Source organism: Sus scrofa, chromosome 1 (genome assembly GCF_000003025.6).
Source record: "Sus scrofa isolate TJ Tabasco breed Duroc chromosome 1, Sscrofa11.1, whole genome shotgun sequence".
NCBI classification, from domain to species: Eukaryota; Metazoa; Chordata; class Mammalia; order Artiodactyla; family Suidae; genus Sus; species Sus scrofa.
The window spans coordinates 107,242,034-107,267,449 of record NC_010443.5 but is presented as its reverse complement, the minus strand read 5'-3'; the positions used below and the strand labels follow the sequence as shown (position 1 = coordinate 107,267,449).

The 25,416-nt window shown below is 49.4% G+C and overlaps 1 protein-coding gene across 4 annotated transcripts in view; it reads right to left on the bottom strand.

The window, feature by feature from the left end:
- RBPMS2 (RNA binding protein with multiple splicing 2) overlaps positions 1-8,148 on the bottom strand; it is a 37,226-nt gene extending 29,078 nt beyond the window's left edge. The window contains exon 1 of one of the 4 annotated variants that reach the window (XM_021093786.1): positions 7,722-8,148. In XM_021093786.1, coding sequence (XP_020949445.1) covers positions 7,722-7,814 — 93 coding nt within the window. In that variant the 5' untranslated portion in view covers positions 7,815-8,148. The remainder of the gene's footprint in view (positions 1-7,721) is intronic. The other 3 variants (XM_005659495.3, XM_005659493.3, XM_005659494.3) reach the window with 3 other exon arrangements.

Here is a 25,416-nt window from a genome sequence, read left to right as displayed (position 1 = left end):
TAGTTCTGCCTGGGTCCTGTGCTTACACTTGGCACTGGCGAGACGCTCTTACCCCTCCCGGGGGAAAGAAGTCCCTCTGAGTGGGGCCACTTGACTAGAGGTGGATGGAATGTGGTGACATGGCCCGCAGACCCAGGACTTATAAGGGCTGAACAAGGACACAGGGAGAAAGAGCATGCAGATACAGCCAGACAGTGGATGTAAACTGAAACACACATGCTCCCGGAGCCCTGGCGCCTCCCATGTCCTACAAGGAGCTCTGGGCTGCTCAGGTCCCAGCGAGGACACCACTCAGCTCCAGAAAGCCCCCATCTAAAGCCTCCACCGTCAGTTTGACCTTGTGTGGAGAAGCCCAGGCTTAGGGGCTGTTTCACTGTGTTTTGCCTGCCCCTGCTAATTCCAGCCCCAAATCACATGTATCAGGGCTTGGCTCTAAGACCCCACCCTGGGCAGCACTTCATCATTTCCACTTCTTTCACACCTGCTATCAGGATGCGAGCCTGAGAGGCCTCTGATGTAGCAGACAGGGTGGTATACGCCCATTTTACAGATGAGGAAGCCAGCTCAGGAATTAGGTTCCTGGCCAGCCAGTCACAGAGCTGGGGATCAAGTCCGAGTTGCCAGAAAGTGGGGCTCTTCCCCCAGAGCCTGCAATGTGGCCTAGAGTTCCACCTGTGTGTGTATAGGGATGGGAGGAACTAAGCCGGGTTAAATAAGGCTTTGACCTCATACTCCCAGCTAATTCTAGCCCCAGGAACAGAAGGCTTCACATCTTGGGAATACACCTGATCAAAGCCTGCCTGGAGCCCTGCTCTATACCTCATTTGAAGAATCCAACCTAACAACATGAACGGTGCTGTGTAGACCCCATGCTACCTGGCTGGAGCTGGGGGCAGGGTCTGCTTTCCATTTGATTCCAGACAGAGCCGGGGGACAAGGCTTGCAGAGGCAACTCTGAAAGGCAGGCTCACAGGGCCTCCAGCATGGAGCTGCCAGGCAAGGATCCCTTCCTTCTGTGCCATCCACCCCGCTTTCCCTCCTAGTGCTGTGTGGCCAGCCAATGCCCAACTACTGCCTGTTCCCTGTGGCCGGCAAAGGTTGCAGTCATCAGCACTGCCACATACCACCCCAGAGATCCAAGGTGTTGGCTAGAGGAATCCCACACCCTTCTCCTAGCTCCTAAATCAGTACCTCCAACCCTTAAGCCATGTGATGTTAATCCAGTATGAACACACAGCACCACGCACATGAACACAAGGTGCTGAGCCCACCAGACCTGGGCACCACCTGACTGAGGGCAGATGAAGCCTGACAGAGATGTTTCCTAGAGGGATGCTCCTGTTGGGAGAGGTTCCCTGTTCAGGATGGAAGCTGCTTCCAGGACCTACATTCTGGTTTGAAGCTCCCCTGTCACCCACACGTTAGGACCCCTCCATCCCAAGCTGTGGATATGGTTACAGCTACACAGAAGAAAAGGGACAGATCTGGGTGGAAGTTCTTCACAGCCTTCATAGCAACACAGGTCCCCCAAACTGGCCCCAGGTCCTATTTCAAAAATCTTTCCTGATCTCTCTCAATTAAAGTCCAAAACTCATTTGGGGTGGGGGTGGGGGGGAAAACTGGCCAATTACAGAGAGAAGGTAGAGACTCCAGACACCCATACCATGGCCTGATCCAGATAAGGCTCTGCCCTTTCTCCCTGAGGGTGCTGGGCTTGTTCAGAACTAGACAGGTGGCCTGATTGGCTTATGACAGCCAAGACCCTTTCTTTAGTCAGCTATAAATGACCTAAGGCCATGACAGATGGGCCTAGGCCTACCTTCCCACCACACCCAGCCCTGCTATACTCTGGAGCTACCCAGCATGGGTGGATCCACTAGTGGACTCTCCAGGAATGGAGGACCCACTGATCCTCCCACCTGTCTAGCCTTGTACATCTCAGAAGTAACCTTATTCTTTCCATCCAAGGACAGAATAGAGAAAGAAGCAGAAAGCAAGGAGCCCATGTTGGTGCTAGGCAGGAGTAGACAAGATTCTGGCATAGGAGCTTCATGGGTTGTCTGCAGTTCCCACCTCACAGCAGCGCGTGGCTTCTGAGGTATAAGAGAGGGGCTCTGCCCTACCACTTCAGGACTTTGCCTGGGATGTGAGGACCCCCCACCCCCCACCGACCCAAGGCAGCTGTGGTCAGGGGGATGGCAGAGAAGCTGACAAATGCTGCTGCTGCCAAAAATCAATGGCTGATGAGTTCCCGCTGTGGCACAGTGGGTTAAGAAACTGAACACAGCAGTTAAGGCCACTGCTGAGGCATGGGTTTGATCCCTGGCCCCACACAGTGGGTTAAAGGATCCAGCAGCGCCACAGCTGTTGCTGAGATTCAATCCCTGGCCCAGGAACTTCCAAATGGTGATGCTATTAAAAAAAAAAAAAAAAAAAAAAAAAAAAAAAAAAAAATCAGGAATTCCCGTCATGCAACTAGGAACTAGGAACCATGACACTGTGGATGTGATCCCTGGCCTCTCTCAGTGGGTTAAGGATCCAGCGTTGCCATGAGCTGTGGTGTATGTAGGTCACAGGTGCGGCTTAGATCTGGCATTGCTGTGGTTGTGGCGTAGGTCAGCAGTTACACCTCCAATTTGACACCTAGCCTGGGAACCTCTATATGCCAGAGGTGCAACCCTAAAAGAAAAAATATATATATATCAATGGCTGAGCAGCGGCTGGGAGCCACTGGGTGGGGCCAGAACTCAGCATGCCAGTTCAGCTCTGGGTAACTGGAGGAGGGTGGCCTTGGACCAGGCACTCAGTGCTCAGCACAGGTGTGAGGACTCCTCTCCACTACCTCTCAGGACTGTCTGGAGAACCAGTAGGATAAATGGGTGGAGAGCTGAAGAGCAGAGCAAAACATCCAGCAGTTCACATCTTGCCTCTAGTTTCAGCCTTTTCCCCTCTGTCCTACCCGAGAGATGGAGAAATCAGAATGTCCAAAGCTGAATGGGATTTAGAAGCTGGTTCTTACTGGGGCAAACCAGCCAGGCTGCCCACATACAGGGAAGGAGAAGATAAGGAGACCCAAGCAAGTGGCCCCCCAAAACACGACAGGCAGTCACTTTCAAGCAGCATGTCTTTAGTTAAGATGCCCCAAGCAAAAGGGAATCAAGGGGGGCAGGAAGTGTTAAGGCGGTCAGCCCCACATTAGGCTACAAGGTAGATGCAGAGAAGTGACCTGCTCTGGTTTTTATCATCACCCAATGACAATTCTAAACAATATCTGTGATAAAAATGCTCCTCCTGCAGGAGCTGACAACTCCCATCACCCAGTCTTGGGATGCCACCAGCCCAAAGAGCCCTGGAGCCAATCCCTGGGCTTCTACTTGGGACCCCGGCACCTAAAGTTCAGCCCTAAAAAGCTTTAGTTGTAGATCCTCTTCTCCCCCAACCACCAAGTCTTAGCAACCCCCCAGTATAAAACAGAAGAGCAGGTATAGTGTGTTAAGAGCAAACTCCGGGTTCAAACCCCAACTTACCCACTTACTAGCTACATGAAAACCATTTAACCTCTCTGTGTCTGTTTCCTCATTTATAAAATGGTAATAAAGTAAATACTTGATAGTGCTATTGTGAAAGTTAAATGAATTAAAATGACAAAGTGCTCAAAACACGTCCACAAGCCCTGGGGGGGGGGGGCTAACCTACCAGAATTTGCCTGGATCTACCTGCCTGGGTACTGTTTCCAGCTAAAAGTCCCGAAACTGTGCCCTCACACCAACAAAAGTCTGCAGACAGAACACCAAGATGCCCCAGATTCTGTCAAATGCTTGTAATGGCAGAGAAAAGGGGCAGTGCCCATGTCACACACTAGACTCTAGAATTCCTTCACTAATTTTTTTTGTCTTTTCACCTTTTCTAGGGCCGCTCCCACAGCATATGGAGGTTCCCAGGCTAGGGGTCCAATCGGAGCTGTAGCTGCCAGGCTACGCCAGAACCACAGCAACGCCGGATCCAAGCCGCATCTGTGACCTACACCACAGCTCACGGCAACACCAGATCCTTAACCCACTGAGCAAGGCCAGGGATGGAACCGCAACCTCATGGTTCCTAGTTGGATTCGTTAACCACTGAGCCACGATGGGAACGCCTCCTTCACTAATTTGAGTGCTAACCCTGGCCCATCCTCCAAAGGCCAGGGATCTAAGCTGGTTCCTCAGAGACCCCTAGAAGACACACGATTGGTCCAGCAAGGAGCCATCTTGGCCCAGCTTTGGTGGATGCAATGGACAAGCAAAGATGATGATAGAAGGGCATTGAGAGGCCCAGACCCTCAGGTCAAATGGAAGCTCCCTTAGCTGCCATTAATCCCTGCCCTTCTATAGCTTACCATTAGGCTGGCATAAAACTTCTTTAACTCTTAGAAACTTGAACCTCCCCACCCTAAGATTCCAAATACCGACCTCCTCTCAGGGGGTCCCCAGTGAGTAATTATTCCAACTTAATACTACCTTGTATCATCAAAGTAAAATCTCCATTTTCAAAATAAAATATGCTTTCAAACCATGTATACCCTTCCCCAGAAACACTAACTATCCAATCATCCTTCAAGAATCACTAAGACAGGGAATTCCTGCCGTGGCTCAGCAGTAATGAACACAACTAGTATCCATGAGAATGTGGGTTCGATCGCTGGCCTTGCTCAGTGGGTTAAGGATCCAGTGTTGCCGAAAGCTGTGGTGTAGGTCACAGCTGTGGCTCAGATCTGGCATTGCTGTGGCTATGGCATAGGCCAGCAGCTGCAGCTCCAATTAGACCCCTAGCCTGAACTTCCATTTGCCATGGGTGCAGCTCTAAAAAGACAAAACTAAAAGGGACGCTTAGATCTTGCCCTTAATTCCTCGCTGCCCTCCTTAACATTCAAAGGGTTAAAAGTTTTCAAAGCTTCTGACACATCTTCTTCCCAAGTGGCAAAAAAAAGACCAATTTCCTCCAAGCCTGAATGATCTCAGCTGTTTTTAGTGGTCCCCAATATTACTGCAACATAGCAAATTCCCAGTAGTCACCCAAACAAGCCATGGGGTTCCTCAATCTATCCCCCAATTTTTATTTTATTTTATTTTTGTTTCTTAGGGCTGAAGGTGCAGCATATGAAATTCCCAGGCTAGGGGTCTAATCAGAGCTATAGCAGTCAGCCTACACCACAGCCACAGCAGCATGGGATTTGAGCTGCATCTGCTACCTACACCACAGGCCACAGCAACACCAGATCCTTAACCCACTGAGCACAGCCAGGGATGGAACCTGCATCCTCATGGATACTAGCCAGGCTCATTACCACTGAGCCACAACTGGTACTTCCTACCCCGCATTTTTATACTTCCCTCTTCCTGGAATGCCTTTTCCATCCCTACAAGTCTATAATGTCCTCCTACCCAGCCACATCTCAGGGAGGGTTGACCTTTAACTTCTTCCTTGGTTCCCTAGGTTTGCTTTAGCTAATCTCCAGTAGCCAGCTGCAAAGAGCCTGGGTAAGCCATAAGAGTAAATTACCACTACTAATGCTAATATCCCCAATGGTGGCTCTTGGAGGTTGCAGAACCGCCTGCCTAGAGGGCATCTAGGCTAAAGATAAGTCCAGTTCCTGCTCAAACCACCAATCCAAGATGGAACCCAGCAGAGGAGCTCTTGGCCCACGGTTCAGAAGCCTAATGAGGGGAAGAGGCCATTCTTGTGCTTGCCTGATCAGAGCAGACCCTGGGCTCCAGATCACTGGGACCCTTAGTTTTAGATCTCTATTGATCAAGAGCCCATGCTTCCTACCCCTCTGACAGCATCAGCTGCACTGACTCCCTGAAGCACTACAGGGCTGTAACCCACCTCTGCCCACAAAAAAGGAAAGCAGGGATTCCACTTATTGAAGATTCTGCCCTTTCTCTCAGAAAAGGCACTTAGAAAAACATGACCAATACCTCAACCACTTTCTCCAAGACTTTACAGTGGCCACGTGGTTCATCCTTCCCACTTCAAAGGGGTAGGTCTGAGGGTCTCTTTGCTGGAGTAAAGTGCCTGCTGAAGTCAACCCTCTAGCAGAAGTGTTTCTGGGTCCATGCCTGGCTTCACAGAAGAAGGCTACCCTCCCCTAATTTCAGTAGAGATCACACACACCAGCAACCCTGCTGTCACCCTCCCCCAACTCTCAGGGGAGATTGTCAACAACCGGGTAGAGTCAGGATAGGGTCCCAAAGCCAAAGACCTATCAGCATCAAGGTTCAAGAAGGACCAGACCTTCGGGAACCAAAAGAACCCCTGGCCCATTAGAGCCCACACGACACTAATAGACAGATGTCAAGCCCTCCTTCAGCGTGAAGGGCTGTCTATTCCTCCTTTCCATTCCCACAAAAAGAGGATAACAGACCTAGATTCTCAAGATGCCATGCCATTGGCGGACTCGGGCTGGCAGCAGGCCTCTGAATTGCTAAGCGTGGGAGCTGGCAGTGTGACCCTCCCACCATCCCTCCCACAGTGAGGAGCCCAGCCCAGCTGTGGGCCAGTGCCGCCATTCTGCACCAAACCTATAGCACGGCAGGCCTGCGCCCAACACTGGATTGGAAGGAGGCATCAATGCCTGCCCCACCAGGGGCTCTGCGGTTTCTTCCCCAGACCAAGAGGAAGGGAGCTCAGGGTGGATAAATCGCCTTTGGTTTCCTGGTCAAGAGCATACCAGGGTGCAGCAGGAAGGGTCTCTCAGCCCTAGAATGACACAGCAGAGGCCCCTTGAGAAAGCTATGAGGTCTGTCCCCTTTCCAGACCAGTTTTTGTCTCTGCCCGCCCAGCTCCTGGTCTCCATTCACTGATAGCCTTAAGGTTTATATCCACCACACTACCTCCCCCTCAACACACACACACCCACACACGCACCCACACACCCTCCCAGATTTCGCCATCCAATTAACCACCCAGCTGTTGGTGATTCCACGAAGCCGTCTCAGACTCCTTCCTCTCAGCACACGGCCAGTGGACCTTCCTTGCAGAATCCCACCATGGCCAGCTTTGGAGTCCTGGCTTGGCTACCAGAGCAAAACCAGAGGGAGGAGAACTGGGAACTGAGTGTCCTTAGGCATCTCCTTCCCAATTCTAACTGCCAGCTGACATCTTTGCCAAAGCCCAGACTCTGAGGCCGTGAAGAAAACTCGTCCACCCCCTGCACCCCCGCCCCCAAGACTTCAGCTCTAGTGAACCAAGGTGCCGCGCGGCCGGTCCAGGCCTCCAAGGTCACGGGGAGGGGTCAGGGTGGAAAGTGCAAAGGAGTGAGGGTGCCGCCCGCCCACCGTGCTAATCCCGCTCAGTTCCTCCCAGCCGAGGCGGGAGACCCGGCCACGCGGGAGCAGTATAAGAGGGCAGCAAGCCGGGACAAGAGTGAAGAACCAAGGGCTGGCGGGCAGCAGATATGGGGCGGACGCGGCGCCGCTCGTCCACCTCGGGACCACGGACGGCAGTCGGCTCGCCGCCCGCCCGGAGCCCGGGAGTTCGGGGAGACAATGCCCGCCCGGCGGGGCAGCCCAGGCCGCACGCCCCCGCCCGCCGGACACGGGCTGCTCCTCTCCGGCCGAAGGGCAGCGGCGGGAAGGCGCCGGGAGCGATTGCCAGACCGCGCGGGGGGCCCCGCGTGCCCAGTCCCCCGCCCACCTCCGCGTGCACTTCGCCCGACAAATCCTGGGGCGCATACCCACCTCCTCTTCCAGGGTGCCGCCGGAGCCCGACCCCGTGACGGTGCTGGTGTCCGTGCTGGTGCTGTGTTCGCCGTCCGGCTTCAGGTTGCTCATGGTGCGGGGGGTGGGGTGGGGGTGGCGAGGAGAAGGGAACGCCGAGGGCGAGCGCGGCGCCCGGCCCCAGCGAGGAGGTGGGAAGGGGCGCGGTGAGCGGTGCGCTCCGGGGCTGCGGGGCGGGGTGGCGGTGGGGGCTGCGAGGGGCGGTGAAAGGCAGCCGCCGCGTCGGGTTGGGGTCACATCAAGTTTGGCGGGTGCGGCGACGGAGGCACTGGGAACCGGAGCGGAGCCGGAGCGGCCGCCGCCTCCGCCTTTTCACTGCGACCCGCGAGTGCGCCCGCGGCGGCGGCGGGGGGCGGGGGCCGGAACCGGCCTCAGCTGGGGCCCGGCCAGCCCCTTCCCCCTCCCTCCCTGCGGTCTCCGGGGGAACGTGCAGCCAATCCCCGCAGCCCACTGCGGGCTCGCCCCGGCCCGGGCCGTGGCGCGCCAGCCTCTGGCGGGGCTTTTCCCCTCTCTTCCTTGTCCTTTTTCTCTCCCTCTCTCATCTTTCCCCTTTCCCTTCTCCACGACTAGTTTTTAAACTTTGATGAACTCATCTAGCGAACTTTCTTAAAGGGACCGCGCGCACCGCGCCATCCCAGCTTGCGGGAGGTGGAACCGGGTGCCGGGCACCCCGCGCCCCCTTGTGCCTCGTCATCATCCCACCCAGGCGGCCCCAGGCGAGGGAGCGCCCAAAGCGGGACTCTTGCGTCTTCGGCTTCAAGGAGTCCCAACTATGTACTCTGATCTGGGGTTATAGGGTGTCCAACGCGCTTTCACCCTCAAATCCAGCCACCCAGTCCTCGTCCACCGTCTCCTTCCCTCCCAGCGCAGAACTGTTGGGGCCTGGGGCCTGGGATTGATGGCCCAGGGGAGGCCGAACACCTAGGCTTTGGCCTGGGCTGGGCGCCCTTTGCTGCGTGACCTTGAAGAAATCACTTCCCCTCTCTGGCCTCAGGCTTCCAGCCCAGAGGGTGGGACTTAGATCTCAAACACCCCTCCCGCCCCGCAGTCACTGAATAGGACTCTAGGTGAGTCACGGGTATCCAAAAGATTAGCCCCGGGAGGGGGGGACCTTGTATGATCGAGGTCCCATTCGCCGCCCCCTTCTCTCAGCTTTTGGGTCCTCTCCTCCCCGGTTTAAATACCACCCAACACACACTCAGGCATCTTTTCCCCTCCTCCTTTTCAGAGCCCCAGGCTTGGGTGGGTCTGTGGTGACTCCCCTCTGTAAGCCTCAAGAGCGCGGCGTCTGGTGGGTTTTCCTCTGACTTTTGAAAACCCACGCCTACTGGGGCCGGTCTTTGACGCCACCTTGTACAAACCGGCGCCCACCTCAGGTAGCGCTTAAGGCACAGCAGCCCTTAGCCCCGCAGAGCTGCTTGGCCCCTCCTGGGCGCCCCGCCCCCGCCTGGAGCTGCAACCCCAGGCATTCCGGTCGGAGGCTCGGGAAAGACACTGCCTAGCGCCTCCCAGAATCTGGCGTCTCCAGGTGTGATCTGTCACCTTGCAGAAGTTGGTTTCTGTTCTGACTTTCCCCCGCCAAACCTGGATTTTAAGGTTTGAAGCAATGCATAGTGCCGGTGGAGTGAGAAAAGCTGGGTTTGCAGTCATGAACCAATTAGGATCTCAGACCTTGGAGAACCCTTCAGAGCCTCAATAGCCAAAATAGAACCGGCACCATCCTACAGCAGCATGGAGTGTAGAAATATGTACAATGTTCGCCTGTGACTTAGTTACCCCAACAAAGTATAATCACTAACCTGCCATTTCACGAATGAGTAAATTGAGGATTATAGATAAGCAATATCTTTAACTATAACATTAGTAAATAATTGTTGAGCAGCCACTTTGTGCTATGGAAAGGTCAGGGGCACCAAGATTTCCCACCACCTCCATTGCCAGCACTTTATTCAGTCAGACCTTAGGATGAGGGAAACTGCCTCCTATAGGAATCAGGCATCTCCATGAGTGATGATGTTTCACTTTACCCAGCATTTTCTAGGGACTTCCAGCCTCTGGCACCTCCAGATAGAGCCATCCTGTGACTTCCCAGATATCATGACCACCCTTCACAGGCCTCTGTCCAATCTGGCTCTTTTTTCCACTCCTAGCCCCTTCTCTAGAATAGGTCTCATTAGGTGGTGCTGATCTTGGAGAGACAGCAGTGGGTGATGGTTTGGAGTGAGATATTAGTTTTCTGCTCAGCAATTGAATCTGGTTGAAAACCAGAAATCCTAGCCATAGACTAGAGGCTAAAAGCAGAACTGGCCTGATTCTTGCCCCCTATTGAGAGCAAAAATGTTTCAAGGAGGCAAAGACAGTGAAAACAGGTATAAAGTTTATTTATTGTTAGAGTCACAGTACACATGTGGGAGAGCACCCACAGAAGTAGTTTAAATCAGAAGTAAGGCAGTAATACACACCCTAAAGAGGCATGCCGGTGCAGGCAAGTCGTGTCCTCGTCCCCCACGGGGGGGGGGGGGGGGGGGGGCGGTGAGGAGTGCACCAGAGAGGTGATTTAAATCACTCTTTAAAGCACAGTTCTTCCGGGTCTTTGTTTTCCTTTAGCCAATTATCTTGTTTTATTTCTCACATCTGACTGGACACAGGACCCTCCCTGATAGGAGTTTGCAGTTTTTTGGCAAAGAGGGATTCCAGAGCAAAGAATGCCAGGACGGTATCAGGACTTATTATGGCCTGGTACCCCTCCCTTTCCCTTTCTGACCCCTAGGAGCCTTTCTCTGCATGTGTAATTGGGGAGGTCTCCCTGACCCCGGGAGTGATTCAAAACTTCAGAATATCTGCAAACCAGAAATCTACAATTTATACACAAACGGAATCTCTGAAGAAGAAATATATCTCATAGTAAATAAGTGCATAATCCACCATGAAGGGGGTCATTTGACATCATTCTTGGAATGCTGAAGTCTTCTTAGATCTGATTCTGATTTCCTCTCCATCAAAGAATTTATTATAATTATAATTAAATAATGCAACTGTACAATCAAAAAAAAAAAGTGGTCATCTTATCTTTCTACTCCAGCAGAGCTCAGCTCCTGCCATTACCTTTTTCCTTGACCTATCAAAGATAAGCAAGGCCCAATTGACTTGGCCTAACAAGTCCCAGCTGTTCTCAGCCCGGTGGCCCATCTACCTCCTACCTCCCTGCCTCCAACTTTGGCCCAGCAATGCTTTTCCTCCTTTGCCTTCCCCTTCCCTTCTCCCCACCACCCCATACCAATCCAGGTCCTCCTTTCCCTCAAGATTCTGCTCCAGACCCTCCATATTCTAGGAGGAGGAGCCTGGCCCATTTTCCAAACGTAGATATCCTCTAGAAGTTAGTTTGAATTTTTTCAAAGAGGAGGGATTTCTCACCTTGTCCTTCAGGTCCATGTTTTATAGAAGAGGAAGCTGAGGCCCAAAGAGTAAAAAATAATGCAGGGGACACAGTTGATTCCCATTACTGCATTTTTCCATAACATGAGACTAGTGTTTATTGCTATTCTAATCATATAGCAATACATGCCTATTACTGAATAGTTGGTAGATTATAAAATAGTTTAGAAGAGTTCCCATCATGGCTCAGGGATTAACAAACACTAGTATCCATGAGGACTCAGGTCCGATCCCTGGCCTTGCTCAGTGGGTTAAGGAGCCCGCATTGCCGTGAGCTGTAGTGTAGGTCACAGATGTGGCTCAGAGCCCTTGTGGCTGTGGTGTAGGCTGGCAGCTACAGCTCATATTTGATTGCTAGCCTGGGAACCTCCGTATGCCATGGGTGTGGCCCTAAAAAGGCAGAAGGAAAAAAATAGTTTAGAAAACAATCTATCATGTAGAGACAAAATTATTGATATTTCCTTCCAGTCTTTTTTGTCTGTGCATATTTTAAAAAACAAAATTGCTGAACAGAGATTTCCTGTTGTGGTGCAACAGGATCTTGCGAGTGCTGGGTTGCAGGTTTGATCCCTGCCCCAGCACAGTGGGTCAAGGATCTGACATTGCAGTGGCTGTGGCTTAGGTTGCAAGTGTGGCTCGGATCTGATTCCTGGCTTAGGAATTCCATATGCTTTGGAGCAGCCAAAAATGAAAAAAAAAAAAATTGCTGAACAGTTTAAATACTCCTTTTTTCCCCTTAAATTTATCATGAATGTTCCTTTTTAAGTTCTTTTTTTTTTTTTTTTTTTTTTTTTTTTTGTCTTTTGTTGTTGTTGTTGCCATTTCTTGGGCCGCTCCCGCGGCATATGGAGGTTCCCAGGCTAGGGGTCGAATCGGAGCTGGAGCCACCGGCCTACGCCAGAGCCACAGCAACACGGGATCCGAGCCGCGTCTGCAACCTACACCACAGCTCACGGCAACGTCAGATCGTTAACCCACTGAGCAAGGGCAGGGACCGAACCCACCACCTCATGGTTCCTAGTCGGATTCGTTAACCACTGCGCCACGACGGGAACTCCCTTTTTTAAGTTCTTGAGTCATAATTTTTAATAATTGCTTAACCCCCATTAAATGTGCCATAATACAACTTATCTCTTGTTAGGCATTTGCATTATTTTTTTCTTTTTTGCATTCATAAGAAATACCTTATATAAAGATACTTAATGCCTCAGAAAGTTTCCTTTATGTGAGCAGCTCTAAGCACTTTGAAGGCAGCAACTGTCTTATTCCTCCCTGGACCCTTCATAGGCCCAGGAATGGGAGAGTCTCTGACCCCAAATGATCTGGAGATCATATAAATGCAAAGCTTCCACTCACGCTGGCACACATACCCATCTGTGCTGATGCAAATGGGGCTGGAGAGAGAAGAGTTCAGGGTATACAACTCTGGTGGACTGCCTGGAGGGTAGACAAATCTGTCTCCCCCCACAGTGGTGTAGTAACCCCGCTTCCAGCAGCCTCTTCAGTGTTGTGTCCCCCCCTCCCCCAGTGCCAGGCTCCATGTCATGTCTGACCTTCTTACACTTCTGTTCCCCTTGCCTAGAACCACCCTCTTCCCAGGCACTCACTCCCCTTCCAGAATGAGCCTGAGTGCCTTCTCTATGTTCTCTTGAGCCTGGGAATAGTTTATCTTTCAGTCTCGCCTGCCTGATGGGAAAATCTCTGACCCTCAGACATGTCCACAAACCCTGCTAGAGCCTCCACCCTCAATCTCTGTGGCCCTGGGTGCTGAGGAGTGGTGGGCACTTGCAGTTCGGTGAGCCATTCCTGGGGCATCTGGGTTATCTAGTGCCTGTGGCCCTTCCTCTCTAATTTTCTTTTGCTTCTTTTAGGGCCACACCCGTGGCATATGGAAGTTCCCAGGCTAGGGGTCTAATCGGAGCTACAGCTGCCCGCCTACGCCACAGCCACAGGAATGCCGGATCCAAGCCACGTCTGCGACCCACACCACAGCTCACGGCAACGCTGTATCTTTAACCCCCTGATCGAGGCCAGGGATCAAACCCTCATCCTCGTGGGTCCTAGTCAGGTTCATTAACCATGAAGGGAACTCCCCCTAGGTTATCCTTTGATGTTTCATTCTTAGGGTAAGGAAAAGAGTTAGAGCCACACTCCTGAGAAATGCTGCCCTAACTCCAGCCCCCCCACCATTAGGAAAATCTGGGCAATAAGAAGGCAGGTAGAAAGAGTGATATTGAGGTCCAAAGGCTAGCATGTATCTGTATTTTCTTGGTACCTCTAAGTTTTAAGCTGCAACAGTTTTCAGGAAGGGAAGGGGTAGGACGTTGGCACTTATAAAGTATTTACTCCTTTCTGTCGTCTGCAGGTAATATGCCTTTTCCAGTAAGCCATTGTTCCTGCTATCCCTAGTTTTTTGATCAGAGAACTAAGGAACTTGCCTAGATACTGGTGGATGGACTGAATGGTGGGAAGAGCATGAAACAGCCCAGTGATTATCATTTCATTTCTCAAATGGTGATACTAGTGCACAGCTTCTGGGATGTGTAAGATAAGTGAGAGTTCAAGATAAGCTCTTCATGGTTGTGATTATTGCCTATAGTCCTACTGCTGGTCTGAAGGTCAAGGTCAGAATGGTTGCAAGTCAAGATCAGAGACTGGGTGGGAGTTCCCATCATGGCTCAGCAATAACGAACTTGACTAGTATCCATGAGGACGCAGATTCAATCCCTGGTCTTGTTCAGTGGGTTAAAGAATTCGGCATTGCCATGAGCTGTGGTGTAGGTTGCAGATGCGACTCAGATCCTGTGTGGCTGTGGCTGTGGCTGTGGTGCAGGCTGGCAGCTATAGCGCCATTTTGACCACTAGCCAGGGAACTTCCATATGCCACATATGCGGCCCTTTTGCAAAAAAAAAAAAAAAAAAAAAAAAGATCAGAGTCTAGGTCATTTCAGCCCAAAGTTCACGAGCTCTCTCCTCCTCTTGCCTCCCTTACTCTGGGCCACAGTTACTGAAATCCCAGGTCCAAATCCAAGGCAAATGTTATTTCCAAAATAGCTGTACCAGAATACCTGGTTTGAGTCCAGGTGACTGGGCAACCTGTGTGACCATGAGCAGGTAGTTTAATCTCTGTAAGGCTTTGTTTTCTCACAGTAAAACTGGAGATGCCTTTCAGGCTCTCACGAGTGTTATCTAGGATTTCAAGAGTGTTAAGTGAGATCCTGGCTCTGAAAATTCTTAGATGGCCTCCAAGCTCTAGGGCAACAGGAAGGGTGATTATAGAATCAGCAAAAGGGGGAGTTCCCATTGTGGTTCGGCAGTAACAAGCCTGACTAGTATCCATAAAGATGGGGGCTCAAGCCCTGGCCTCATTCAGTGGATTAAGGATCTGGGCTGTGGCTTAGGTCGAAGATGCAGCTCAGATCCAGCATTTCTGTGGCTGTGGTATAGCCTGGCAGCTGCAGCTCTGATTCGACCCCTAGCCTGGGAACTTACATATGCCGCAGGTGCGGCCCTAAAAAGAAAAAAAAAAATCAACAAAGGGGCGTTCCCTTCTGGCACAGCAGGTTAAGGATCCGGCATTGTCACTGCAGTGGCTCAGGTCCTTACTGTAGCATGGGTTTGAGCCCAAACCCAGGAACTTCCAGCCAAAAATAAATACATTAATTAATTAAATTAAATCAGAAAAGGAATAGAACCAAGAACTTCACTTCAAATCCAGGCTTTCCAAGAAGGCAGTATTTCCCCCCTAAAATATGTTATTTCTTCTGTTCTTCCTTGGCTGGAAGTTGAGGAAGGACCCTGAGGACAGAAATGCTGTCTTTTTTCATCTTTGAAGTCTCTGTGCCAAGTCCAGGTTCTGGTAGAGGGGGTTCAGTAAATAATACTGAATGAATGAAAGGCTCGGGTTTCCATGGAAAGAGCTCTGAGAGAAGTGTTTTTATACTAACATGTCAATGACTGCATTTCCCCTCGCAAAATGGGAGCGAGTGGGATATCAGGAACCTGAAAGAGAAGCAGATTAAAAAAAAAAAACAACAGTGATCAGGGGTTACCTGATGGCCTGGTGAATAAGGATCTGGCATTGTCACTGCTGTGGCTCAGGTCACTACTATGGCACAGGTTCACTTCCTGGCCTGAGAACCTCTGCATGCTGGGCGCACCAGAGGTTTCTGGCACAGACTCTAGGGCTCCCAATTTACACCTCTGTCTCAACAGCCAAGTCCTCTGCCTGCTGCCACTTCCTACCTAACCACTGGGCCAGTGACCTTTGCAGATGGGGAAACTGAGGGTTCAGCCGGTGACATCAACTCACCTGAGGTCACACACAAGTTACTGAGTTCATTTTGTACTTTCTATTTAATTTTACAAGCAGGTAGCTTGGAGATTTTCTTTCTAAGAAAGAGCAAAACTAATCAAAGATCTTTTCATTTAGAGTCCTCAAATGATCTTTTACCTCCCCAGAAAGTCTAGAAGTCTAGGCGGTTTTATCTGTTTGTTTATTTGTTTTTACTTTTTATGGCTGCACCCGAAGCATACGGAAATTCCCAGGCTAGGGGCTGAATTGGAGCTGCAGCTGCCAGCCTACGCCACAGCCACAGCAACGCAGGATCTGAGCCACATCTGCAACCTACAACACAGTTCACGTCGATGCTGGATCCTTAATGCACTGAGTGAGACCAGGGGTCGAACCCACATCCTCATGGATACTAGTGGGGTTCATAACCTACTGAGCCACAATGGGAACCAAGTCTAGGTGGTTTAAAAAAAAAAAAAGTTTTTAAGTTCTGGCAACGATTAAATGGCACTTGCTAAACTTTTACTGATTCTGAGTCCTTCCCAGGAAACCAAAGGTCATTGAGAATGGCTCTCTGGCCTGCTTCCCTGCCTGAATTGCTGGTCTCCCAGAGCCTGGGAGAGGGCCCTCCAGGCCAGACAAACTGCGGAATTGCGTGTCATGCCTGGGAAGCTGGCCCCACTGGGCAGTGTTTCTGAGAAAGACTAAGGGACTGAAAGTAGGGATGGTTGCACATGACCAAGGTCCAGTGGGGCAAGGGGCAGTCTTTTGGGGACTGGTGCTCTGCATAGCATGGAGTGGAGAGGGCAACAAGGGAAGATGAGCTGGCTCTACTCTCCCCACTGAACTTGGCAGTGGGGCTCCTATAGCCTCCATCTTGACAGTCTTCTCTGCCTTCTAGAGAGCTTGCTGTTCATCCTGGAGGGGAGCAGGTGCAGCCACTCTCTCTAAGGCCTTTGTGATCCAAGGAGGCAGTTGGGGGAGAGGGCAATGCCTAACCCAAAGGAATGCTTCCCCATGGTGGATGTTAGGGCACACAGATCACAGAATCTGTGTTAGAAGGGGTCCCAGGGATCAATCCAAGCCAGTGAACCTCACACTTGGCTACAGACCAGAATTGCCCTTTGAAAAAGACCAGCTCCTAGGGCCCATCCAAAAACAAATACATCCAAATCTCTGGGTTGGGGGCAGACCTTGGGAATCTCCTTATACTCTAGCAGCTAGAACCCTAGTACCAGGACTGGGGTACTGCATCACCTGCATCAAACACTTGAGTCTCCAACAAAATCTAATCCAGCCTCTGCCTGAATTTGGGGAGAAACAACTCCACCCCCCACCCCAAACTGGTCATTGCACTGCTACAACTCCAGCTCTACTTAACAGTTGTATTGTTATCAGGTAATGACTGGTGATAATTAACATGTGTCTAGGGAGTTCCCATTGTGGCTCAGCCGGTTATGAACCCGACTAGTATCCATGAGGATGCGGATTTGATCCCTGGCCTCGCTCAGCGGGTTAAAGGATCCGGCATTGCCGTGAGCTCGGATCCTGCATTGCTGTGGCTGTGGCGTAGGCCAGCAGCTACAGCTCTGATTCAACCCCTAGACAGGGAACTTCCACCAGGGAATATGCCACAGGTGCAGCCTGCCAAAAAAAAAAAGCAAAACCAAACAAACAAAACCCAACAGAATTTGTCCAGTTCTTGGCCATTGACCTCTTAGCCCAGAGGCTAAGCTTCCACATTCTAGACTGAGACAGGCCTGGATTCAAACCTTGCTGCACTTAGTTTTTGTGACTTTGGGCAAAGTGACTTAAAGATTCAAGAACTCTGAGCCTCAATTTCCTCATCTGTGAAATGGGGATAGCTTGTATGGAATCACACTACAGTACTTGACAAAGTGCTTGGCATTATGTACTATTGGTTTAAAGTGTGTCATTCCTTCATTTAAACCCAAACATGGGAGTTCCCATCATGGCGCAGCAGAAACAAATCTGACTAGGAACCATGAGGTTTTGGGTTTGATCCCTGGCCTTGCTCAGCGGGTTAAGGATCCAGCGTTGCTGTGAGCTGTGGTTTAGGTCAGCAGCTGTAGCTCTGATGAGAACCCCTAGCCTGAACATGAGTGTGGCCCTAAAAAGCAAAAAGCAAAACAAAACAAAAAAACACCCTAATGTATCTTCCTTCACCTCCACCCAACTCCTCCCTGCTTTGGCCCTGGGCTCCACTGATCCATAGATCAAGTCATGCTCCCTGCTCCCTGCCCCAGGTCAGGTCCTACTGACGGGCAGGCCCCTTCCACAGTAACTGACCTTGGCTCTCCTCCCCTCACAGTCCAATTGGCCCCTTCTCTGGACTGTCTGGCATTTGGAGTGGTGAAATATTATGGAAGGGGGACTCCGCTCAGCAGGTCCAGGCCTCCAGGACTTCTTATGTGGGAACCAGAGAAGCTTATGTGAAAAAGACTACGCTGGAGTTCCCACTATGGCTTAGTGTGTTAATGATCTGGCTTATCTCTGTGGCATTGCCAGTTCGAACCCCAGCCCCGGCAAAGTGGGTTAAGGATCTAGTGCTGCTGCAGTTATGGTGTAGGTCAAAGATGCAGCTCGGATTTGATCCCTGGCCAGGGAACTTCCATATGCCACTGGCGTGGCAGAAAATGGAAAAAGGAAAAAAAAAAAAAGATGAAAAAAGCTTACAGAAAGCACTGATCCCAAGAGAGAAGAGGTTGGCTCCTGACCCTGCTAGTGTAAAGCCACTTACCTAGTCTGCCAACTGCATGCCAGGCACAGGGCTAAGTGTATCACCTCTCCCTGAGCTCAGTCACCACTCACAGCTGGCCGAGGAGATTATTTTTCCTTATTTTACATTTGAGGTATAGAGAAGTTAAGTAACCTGTACAATGATGCCCAGCTGTAACTGACAGGACTGAGTTTGAACCCAGGTCTCCCTATACTCAACTAGTAGAACTAGAATGGAAAAACAGAAATTGAGTCTGAATTTAGGTCCAAGTCCAAAACACAGTTTTCTTCCAGAAATCGTCTAGATTGATATTTGCTAATTTCTTTCTTTCTCCCTTCCTTCCTTCCTTCCTTCCTTCCTTCCTTCCTTTCTTTCTTTCTTTCTTTCTTTCTTTCTTTCTTTCTTTCTTTCTTTCTTTCTTTCTTTTCTTTCTTTCTTTCTTTCTTTCTTTCTTTCTTTCTTTCTTTCTTTCTTTATTTTCTTTTCTCTTTTTTGCCATTTTCTACGGCCGCTCCCACAGCATATGGAGATTCCCAGGCTAGGGGTCGAATCGGAGCTGGAGCCACCGGCCTACACCAGAGCCACAGCAACACAGGATCCGAGCCGTGTCTGCAACCTACACCACAGCTCATGGCAACACCAGATCCTTAACCCACTGAGCAAGGCCAGGGATCAAACCCGCAACCTCATGGTTCCTAGTTGGATTCATTAACCACTGAGCCACGACAGAAACTCTGATATTTGCTAATTTCTTATCTAACCATAATCCCTTGCCTTTTTTTTCCTCCATGAATATCCACCTTTATTTTTTTCCTTTTTCTTTTTCTTGGGAAGGGCTAATATTTGCATGTTGTATTCATAGTTTAAAATTCAGGAGTTTCCATTGTGGCTCAGTGGGTTGAGAATCTGACTAGTGTTCATGAGGATTTGGGTTTGATCCCTGGCCTCACTCAGTGGTTTAAGGATCCAGAGTTGCCACAAACTGAGGAATAGGTCAAAGATGAGGCTCCGATCCTGCGTTGTTGTGGCTGTGCCTGTGGTGTAGGCCTGGAGCTGCAGCTCCAATATGACGCCTAGCCCAGAAACTTCCAAATGCCACAGGTGCAGCCCTAAAAAGAAAAAAAAAAAAAAAAAAAATCAGAAGTACAAAAGAATATTAAAAACAGTTGTAGTTCGGAGTTCCCGTCGTGGCGCAGCAGAAACGAATCCCACTAGGAACCATGAGGTTGTGGTTTTGATCCCTGGCCTCGCTCAGTGGGTTGAAGATCCGGCGTTGCCGTGACCTGTGGGGTAGGCCGGCAGCTGTAGCTGTAGCTCCGATTTGACCTCTAGCCTAGGAACCTCCATGTGCTGTGGGTATGGCCCTAAAATGCAAAAAAAAAAAAAAGAAAGAAAGAAAAGAAAAAGAAAACAGTTGCAGTTCTTCAAAAAGTTAAACATGAAACTACCATAAGACCCAGCAATTCCACTCCTGGGTATGTACCCCAAGGAACTGAAAACAGGTGTTCAAACAAAAACCTGTACATGAATGTTCATAGCAGCGCCATTCAGAAGAGCCAAATAGTGAAGACAACCCAAATGTCCATCAACTGATGAATGGATAAACAAAATGTATTATATCCATACAATAGAATATAAAAATCCGTAGTAAGTATCGGAGTTCCCGTCATGGCTCAGTGGTTAACAAATCTGACTAGGAACCATGAGGTTGCAGGTTTGGTCCCTGGCCTCGCTCAGTGGGTTAAGGATCCAGCGTTGCTGTGAGCTGTGGTGTCGGTCACAGACGCGGCTTGCATCTGGTGTTGCTGTGACTCTGGTGTAGGCTGGTGGCTACAGCTCTGATTGGACCCCTAGCCTGGGAACCTCCACATGCCGAGGGTATGGCCCTGAAAAGACAGAAAGAGAAAGAAAAAATAAAAAATCCACAGTAAGTTTTGACGTGGATAAGCTGCAAAAACATGTTAAATGAAAAAAGCCAGGTGCTGAAGCTCACATATCATATGATTCCATCTATATGATTCCACCTATATGAAAGATCCCAAACCAGCAAACCCCTATAGACGCAAAGCAGATTAGTGGTTGTCAGGGGCTAGAGGAGAGGAGACGGGAAGTGAGTGCTAATGGATTCAGGGGTTTCTTTTTGGGGTAATGAAGATGTGTAGAGCTAGATACAGGTGATGGTTGAACAACACTGAATGACTGAATTATATACTTTAAAATGGTTAAAATGATTCATGTTGTGTGAATTTTACCTCAATTTTGTAAAAAGAATTTGAATATTAACCCCAGCCCCTTCCCTTGGCAACTGGTACAAGTTCCAGAGGTATTTTGAGCAGTTATAAACATTTGTGTGTCTAGTTTTTCAGACAAATGGTAGCATCCTGTATACATTGTTCTGCACCTTGTTTCTTTCATTTGGCAGAGATCTTGGAGATTATTCAACATCAGCATTTAGCAGACTTGCTATGTATTTTCTTTTTCTTTTTTTGTTCTTTTTCTTTTTAGGACTACACCTACAGCCTACGGAAGTTACCAGGCGAGGGGCTGACTTGGAGTTGCAGCTGTTGGCCTACACCTCAGCCATGGCAACACCGAATCCAAGCCACATCTGCTCCACGGCTTGCAGCAATACTGATCCTTAACCCACTGAGCAAGGCCAGGGATCAAACCCTCATCCTCATGAATACCAGTGAAGTTCTTAACCCACTGAGCCACAACAAGAACTCCTATTGTCTCTATATTGTACCATGTTGTGGATGTACCCTGGTTTGTCTAGCCGGTCCCCCCCCCCCCGCCTCCCCCCGCCTGCTGCCTTTTTTTTTGCATGTTAAGTTTTATTAAGGTTCAAATACAAAACATTCCAAAAAGAGAAAACCATCTTTTATTCCTAAGTTCTATATTCAACTACCAGTTAAGGAAAACACAATTATTCTGTTTCCTTTACAACCAGTATAAAGCCAGAAAAATCGACAGATTTTTTTTCCAACAGGAGCAGAATTAAGTCTGCTGGGTCAGTAAACTATTTGCCAAACAGCTGTCCAGTCATTACACATACTTCTTGAATTTAGTACTCATATTTTACTATCATTAATCTCTACGTTTTGTACTACCTACAAGATAAGTAAATAAAATCTCGAGAGCCAAAACATGTCCTCAAAATGCATAAACCCAAGTAATTTAGATTACAAAATGATTGAGGAAGACAGCTATTAAATGCAATGGCTACTTAAATTTGGTTGACACCGTCTTGGTCTGTGATTAGAAGAGCCCGTCAAAGGAGGGTTAACTTTTCTGGATTATTTTCCAAGATCGCAAATGTTAAACTTGATAGTACTGATACTTACTAGGCAAAAATTCTCAAAAGGCGAGTTGGTTTCTTCTAACCCAACAACCCAAATCCGTTTCCTTTAAGAACATTAGCTTTGACACTATTTAGCCTGTCCCCTTTTGATGGACATTTAGATTGCTTCCAGTTTTTCGCTGTTTCAAACACCACTGCTGTCAATAGCCTTGTCCATGAGTAATTTCACACATGCCTTTATCTGTGGGGAAATTCCTGTAAGTAGAATTGCTGGGTCAAAGGGCATATGCATTTTAATTCTTCCAGTTGCAAAAATTATACATACCTGTTATACAAATTTCAAACAACTCTGAAGCTCATTGGCCAAAAAAGTGAAAGAAGTCCTCCCCACAACCCCAATCCCATGCCTCTGGTGGAGTTGCCTCCTCTTCAGCTGCCTCCCTTTTCAGGGCATTTCTTCCCTGGCCTCTGGCCTTCACCACTCAGAGCCATCTCTGCCTGTCTGATTCTCAGTCTTTCTTCCTCCTGCTCCTCCTCCACTGCTTCCTTCCCTCATCCCTCAGTAGAGATTTTCCCTCCAATCCCCAGGGCCTGAGCTGGGACTGAGGCTCACTCATGTCATATATATTACCTAATAACAAGTACTTTCAAACCATAGAATGTTCAAATCACAAAGTTAGGGGCTTCTCATCCAACTTTCATATTCCACCTTACATAGTTTATAGAGAAGGCAACTGAGGCCCAGAGAAAATTATTTCACATGGTGGTAAGTGCCTTGTAAGAATAAACAGTGACTTGGGCCCAGGAGACTTAATTGAATGCTGATGTCTGATCTGAGACCTGAATGACAGGAAAGAGACAGCTAAACCAGCATATGCAAAGGTTCTGGGGTAGGAAGAAAATTTTTGTTTTTGACAGAAAAGAAGAAGGCCAGTGTGACTGGAGCAGATGAGGTGGCAAACGTGTCCGCGGCTAACACTTAGGGCCCTTGGAGGTAGAGTGAGGTCATTCTGCAATGCCATAAAGTCAGCTTGTCCCTCCGCCTGAACCCCACACCCCACCCTCACTATCTCATCCTGGAGGACACAGCACGGGCTCCCTGAAACTTGCTGAATGAATGAATGAGCACTGTGTTTTAAAGTGTTTGAAGAAGAGAGGCAGAGAGATGTGTTACAGAATCCTTGAACAGAGACATAGATTCAGGCCCCAGATTACTAGTTGTGTAGAATGGGGCATGCTGTTTTTTTCATAAGTATAATCAGCATCATAATGGCAGCCAACCCTTAGAGGACTTTTTGAGCCATGCAGTTAATATCTTTGTTATAGCAACTCAACTCTGCCCTGATAGCTATAGTGGGAAAGCCGCCATAGACAATGCAAAAATGTGGGTGTAGCTGTATTACAATAAACCTTTATTTACAAAAGCAGGCTGTGGACCAACTCATGCCTTAAAGAACACTTAAAATCGTGGGAGCCTTATGTGTATTAACACCTTTATAGTGAAAGGCTCAACAGATAATTGTTCTGTATCTCATTTGGGTCCTGGACCCCCCTTTGAGACTCAGCTGGTGTCTCTGGATGTTTATTCCAGAAACCCCCACATACTTGGAGTTGTGCACGCAGTTGGAGGTTTGTTAATGACGTTCTGAGGCTTTTTTTTGGGGGGGGGGTTTGTCTTTTTAGGGCCACACTTGAGGCATATGGAGGTTCCCAGGCTAGGGGTTCAACTGGAGCTGTAGTCGCCAAGCCTACGCCACAGCCACAGCAGCTGGGGATCTGAGCCATGTCTGTGACCTATACCACAGTTCACAACAATGCCGGATCCTTAACCCACTGAGCAAAGCCTAGGATCGAACCCGTGTCCTCATGGATGCTAGTTGGGTTCGTTAACCACTGAGCCAAGACGGGAACTCTGGGGGATTCTTTTTTAGGGCCTCACCCATGGCGTGTGGAGATTCCCAGGCCAGGAGTCAAACTGAAGCTGCAGCCACTAGCCACAGCCATAGCCACAGCAGCACTGGATCCAAGCCACATCTGCAGCCTACCCCACAGCTCATAGCAACACCAGATCTCTCAACCCACTGAGGGAGGCCAGGAATCGAACCCACTGACCTACAGCGGGAACTCCTTTTTATTTTATTTTTTTTTGATATTAATTTTTTAATTTTTTAACTTTTTTTTTACCTTATGAAGCTTTTATGGGCCTTTTGAATGGATAACGCCCTAAGGCCCTTTCTGCCTCAGATAGTGACCAGATTGGTGTGCTAGGAATCCTGGAATGCTGGGGAGGGCTCTGAGAGGTAGAGTGGGAAACAGGGGCTTCTGGGGTGGACAGCACAGTCAGGGACAGTGGTTGAGGGGCTAGCTGACAAGAGACCACCTGACCTCTCTGCCAGAGTCTGTGGTGTGAGCTCCAGATGGTTGTCTTCTGCCCCCCGCCCCCACCCCAAATGTGGCCCACTTGGCTCCTGGAGGACTTCCTTCCCAACTAGGAGTCTAGAGAGAAGGAAGGTGGGGGGTAGGGCATCTTCTGGAGGACACAGTGTGCAAGCACACAGAAGCTCCAAGCTGCTACTTGAGCATCTCTCTCTCCTCACCCCCGTTGAACACTCAGAGATCAACCACCCCTCCCCCGCCCCATTGGAAACCTCCCTGGATAGGGAACAAATCTGGGCTCTGGGGTCAGAAGCCTGGAGCTTGCCCTCCCAAGCTATGTGAACTTAGGCAAGTCACTCAGTATCTCCATTTGGCAGTTTCCATGTATAATCCAGTTAACCCTAGAGAAATTGAGAGGATGGGTCTAGATGAAGAGAGGTTATGTGGAGTTCCTGTTGTAGCTCAGTGGGTTACCAACCCAGCTAGTATCCATGAAGATGCGGGTTCAATCCCTGGCCTTGTTAGTGGATTATGGATCCGGTGTTGCTGTGAGCTGTGGTGTAGGTCACAGATACAGCTTGGATCCCGCCTTGCTGTGGCTGTGGCATAGGCTGGCAGCTGCAGCTCTGATTTGACCCCTACCCTGGAAATGTCCATTAGCCACAGGTGTGACCCTAAAGAAATAAAAGAGAGGTTATGAAAGCACTTAGTAAATTTCAAAGGCCACACAGATGCAGGGTATATTTTTCTTTCTTTTTTTTTTTTCCTTTTTTTCTTTTTTCCTAGGGCCGCTTCCTCGGCATATGGAGGTTCCCAGGCTAGGGGTTGAATCAGAGCTGTAGCCGCCAGCCTACGCTAGAGCCACAGCAACGCCAGATCCGAGCCACATCTGTTATCTACACCACAGCTCACGGCAACACCGGATCCTTAACCCACTGAGTGAGGCCCGGGACCAAATATAATTTTCCTGAAGGCCTGATATCAATGGCACTTCTTCCAGGAGCCTTCCCGGAGTGCCCTCATCTAGAGGCATGGTTATTACAGGACAGGGCGGGTCTCCTGAATTCTGGCCAATATCTTGATAGTACCTTCTGACATCCCTCTGGTGATCTGTCCACCAGGTATTTTCCTAGCACTTGTCCTGTCCTCTCTCTGTAGGATGCAAGACCAGCCAGGTTCATACTACAGGCTCCTGCCCACTGACTACATGGCATGATGCATGGTAAAGTCCTAACCAGAGTGCACCAGAAGATCTTCTCCTAAGTATTTACATTTGGGCCTAGGATTGACAGGGAGCCAATTAAGCATCTCTGTGTGTAATTAAACCTGTACCAGGCAAAACTCAGAAGCTGCTAGCTTTCTTTTCCTGCCACGTAGATAGGGAAATGGAGAAAGCTGTCATCAGAGAAGCAAAGAGAAGAGATGAACAGAGAAGGTTTCCTGGGACACTGCAGGATTCTATCACTGCAGGATTCTATCACGTTCCTTCAGATAACGTCTCTTTCTGGCT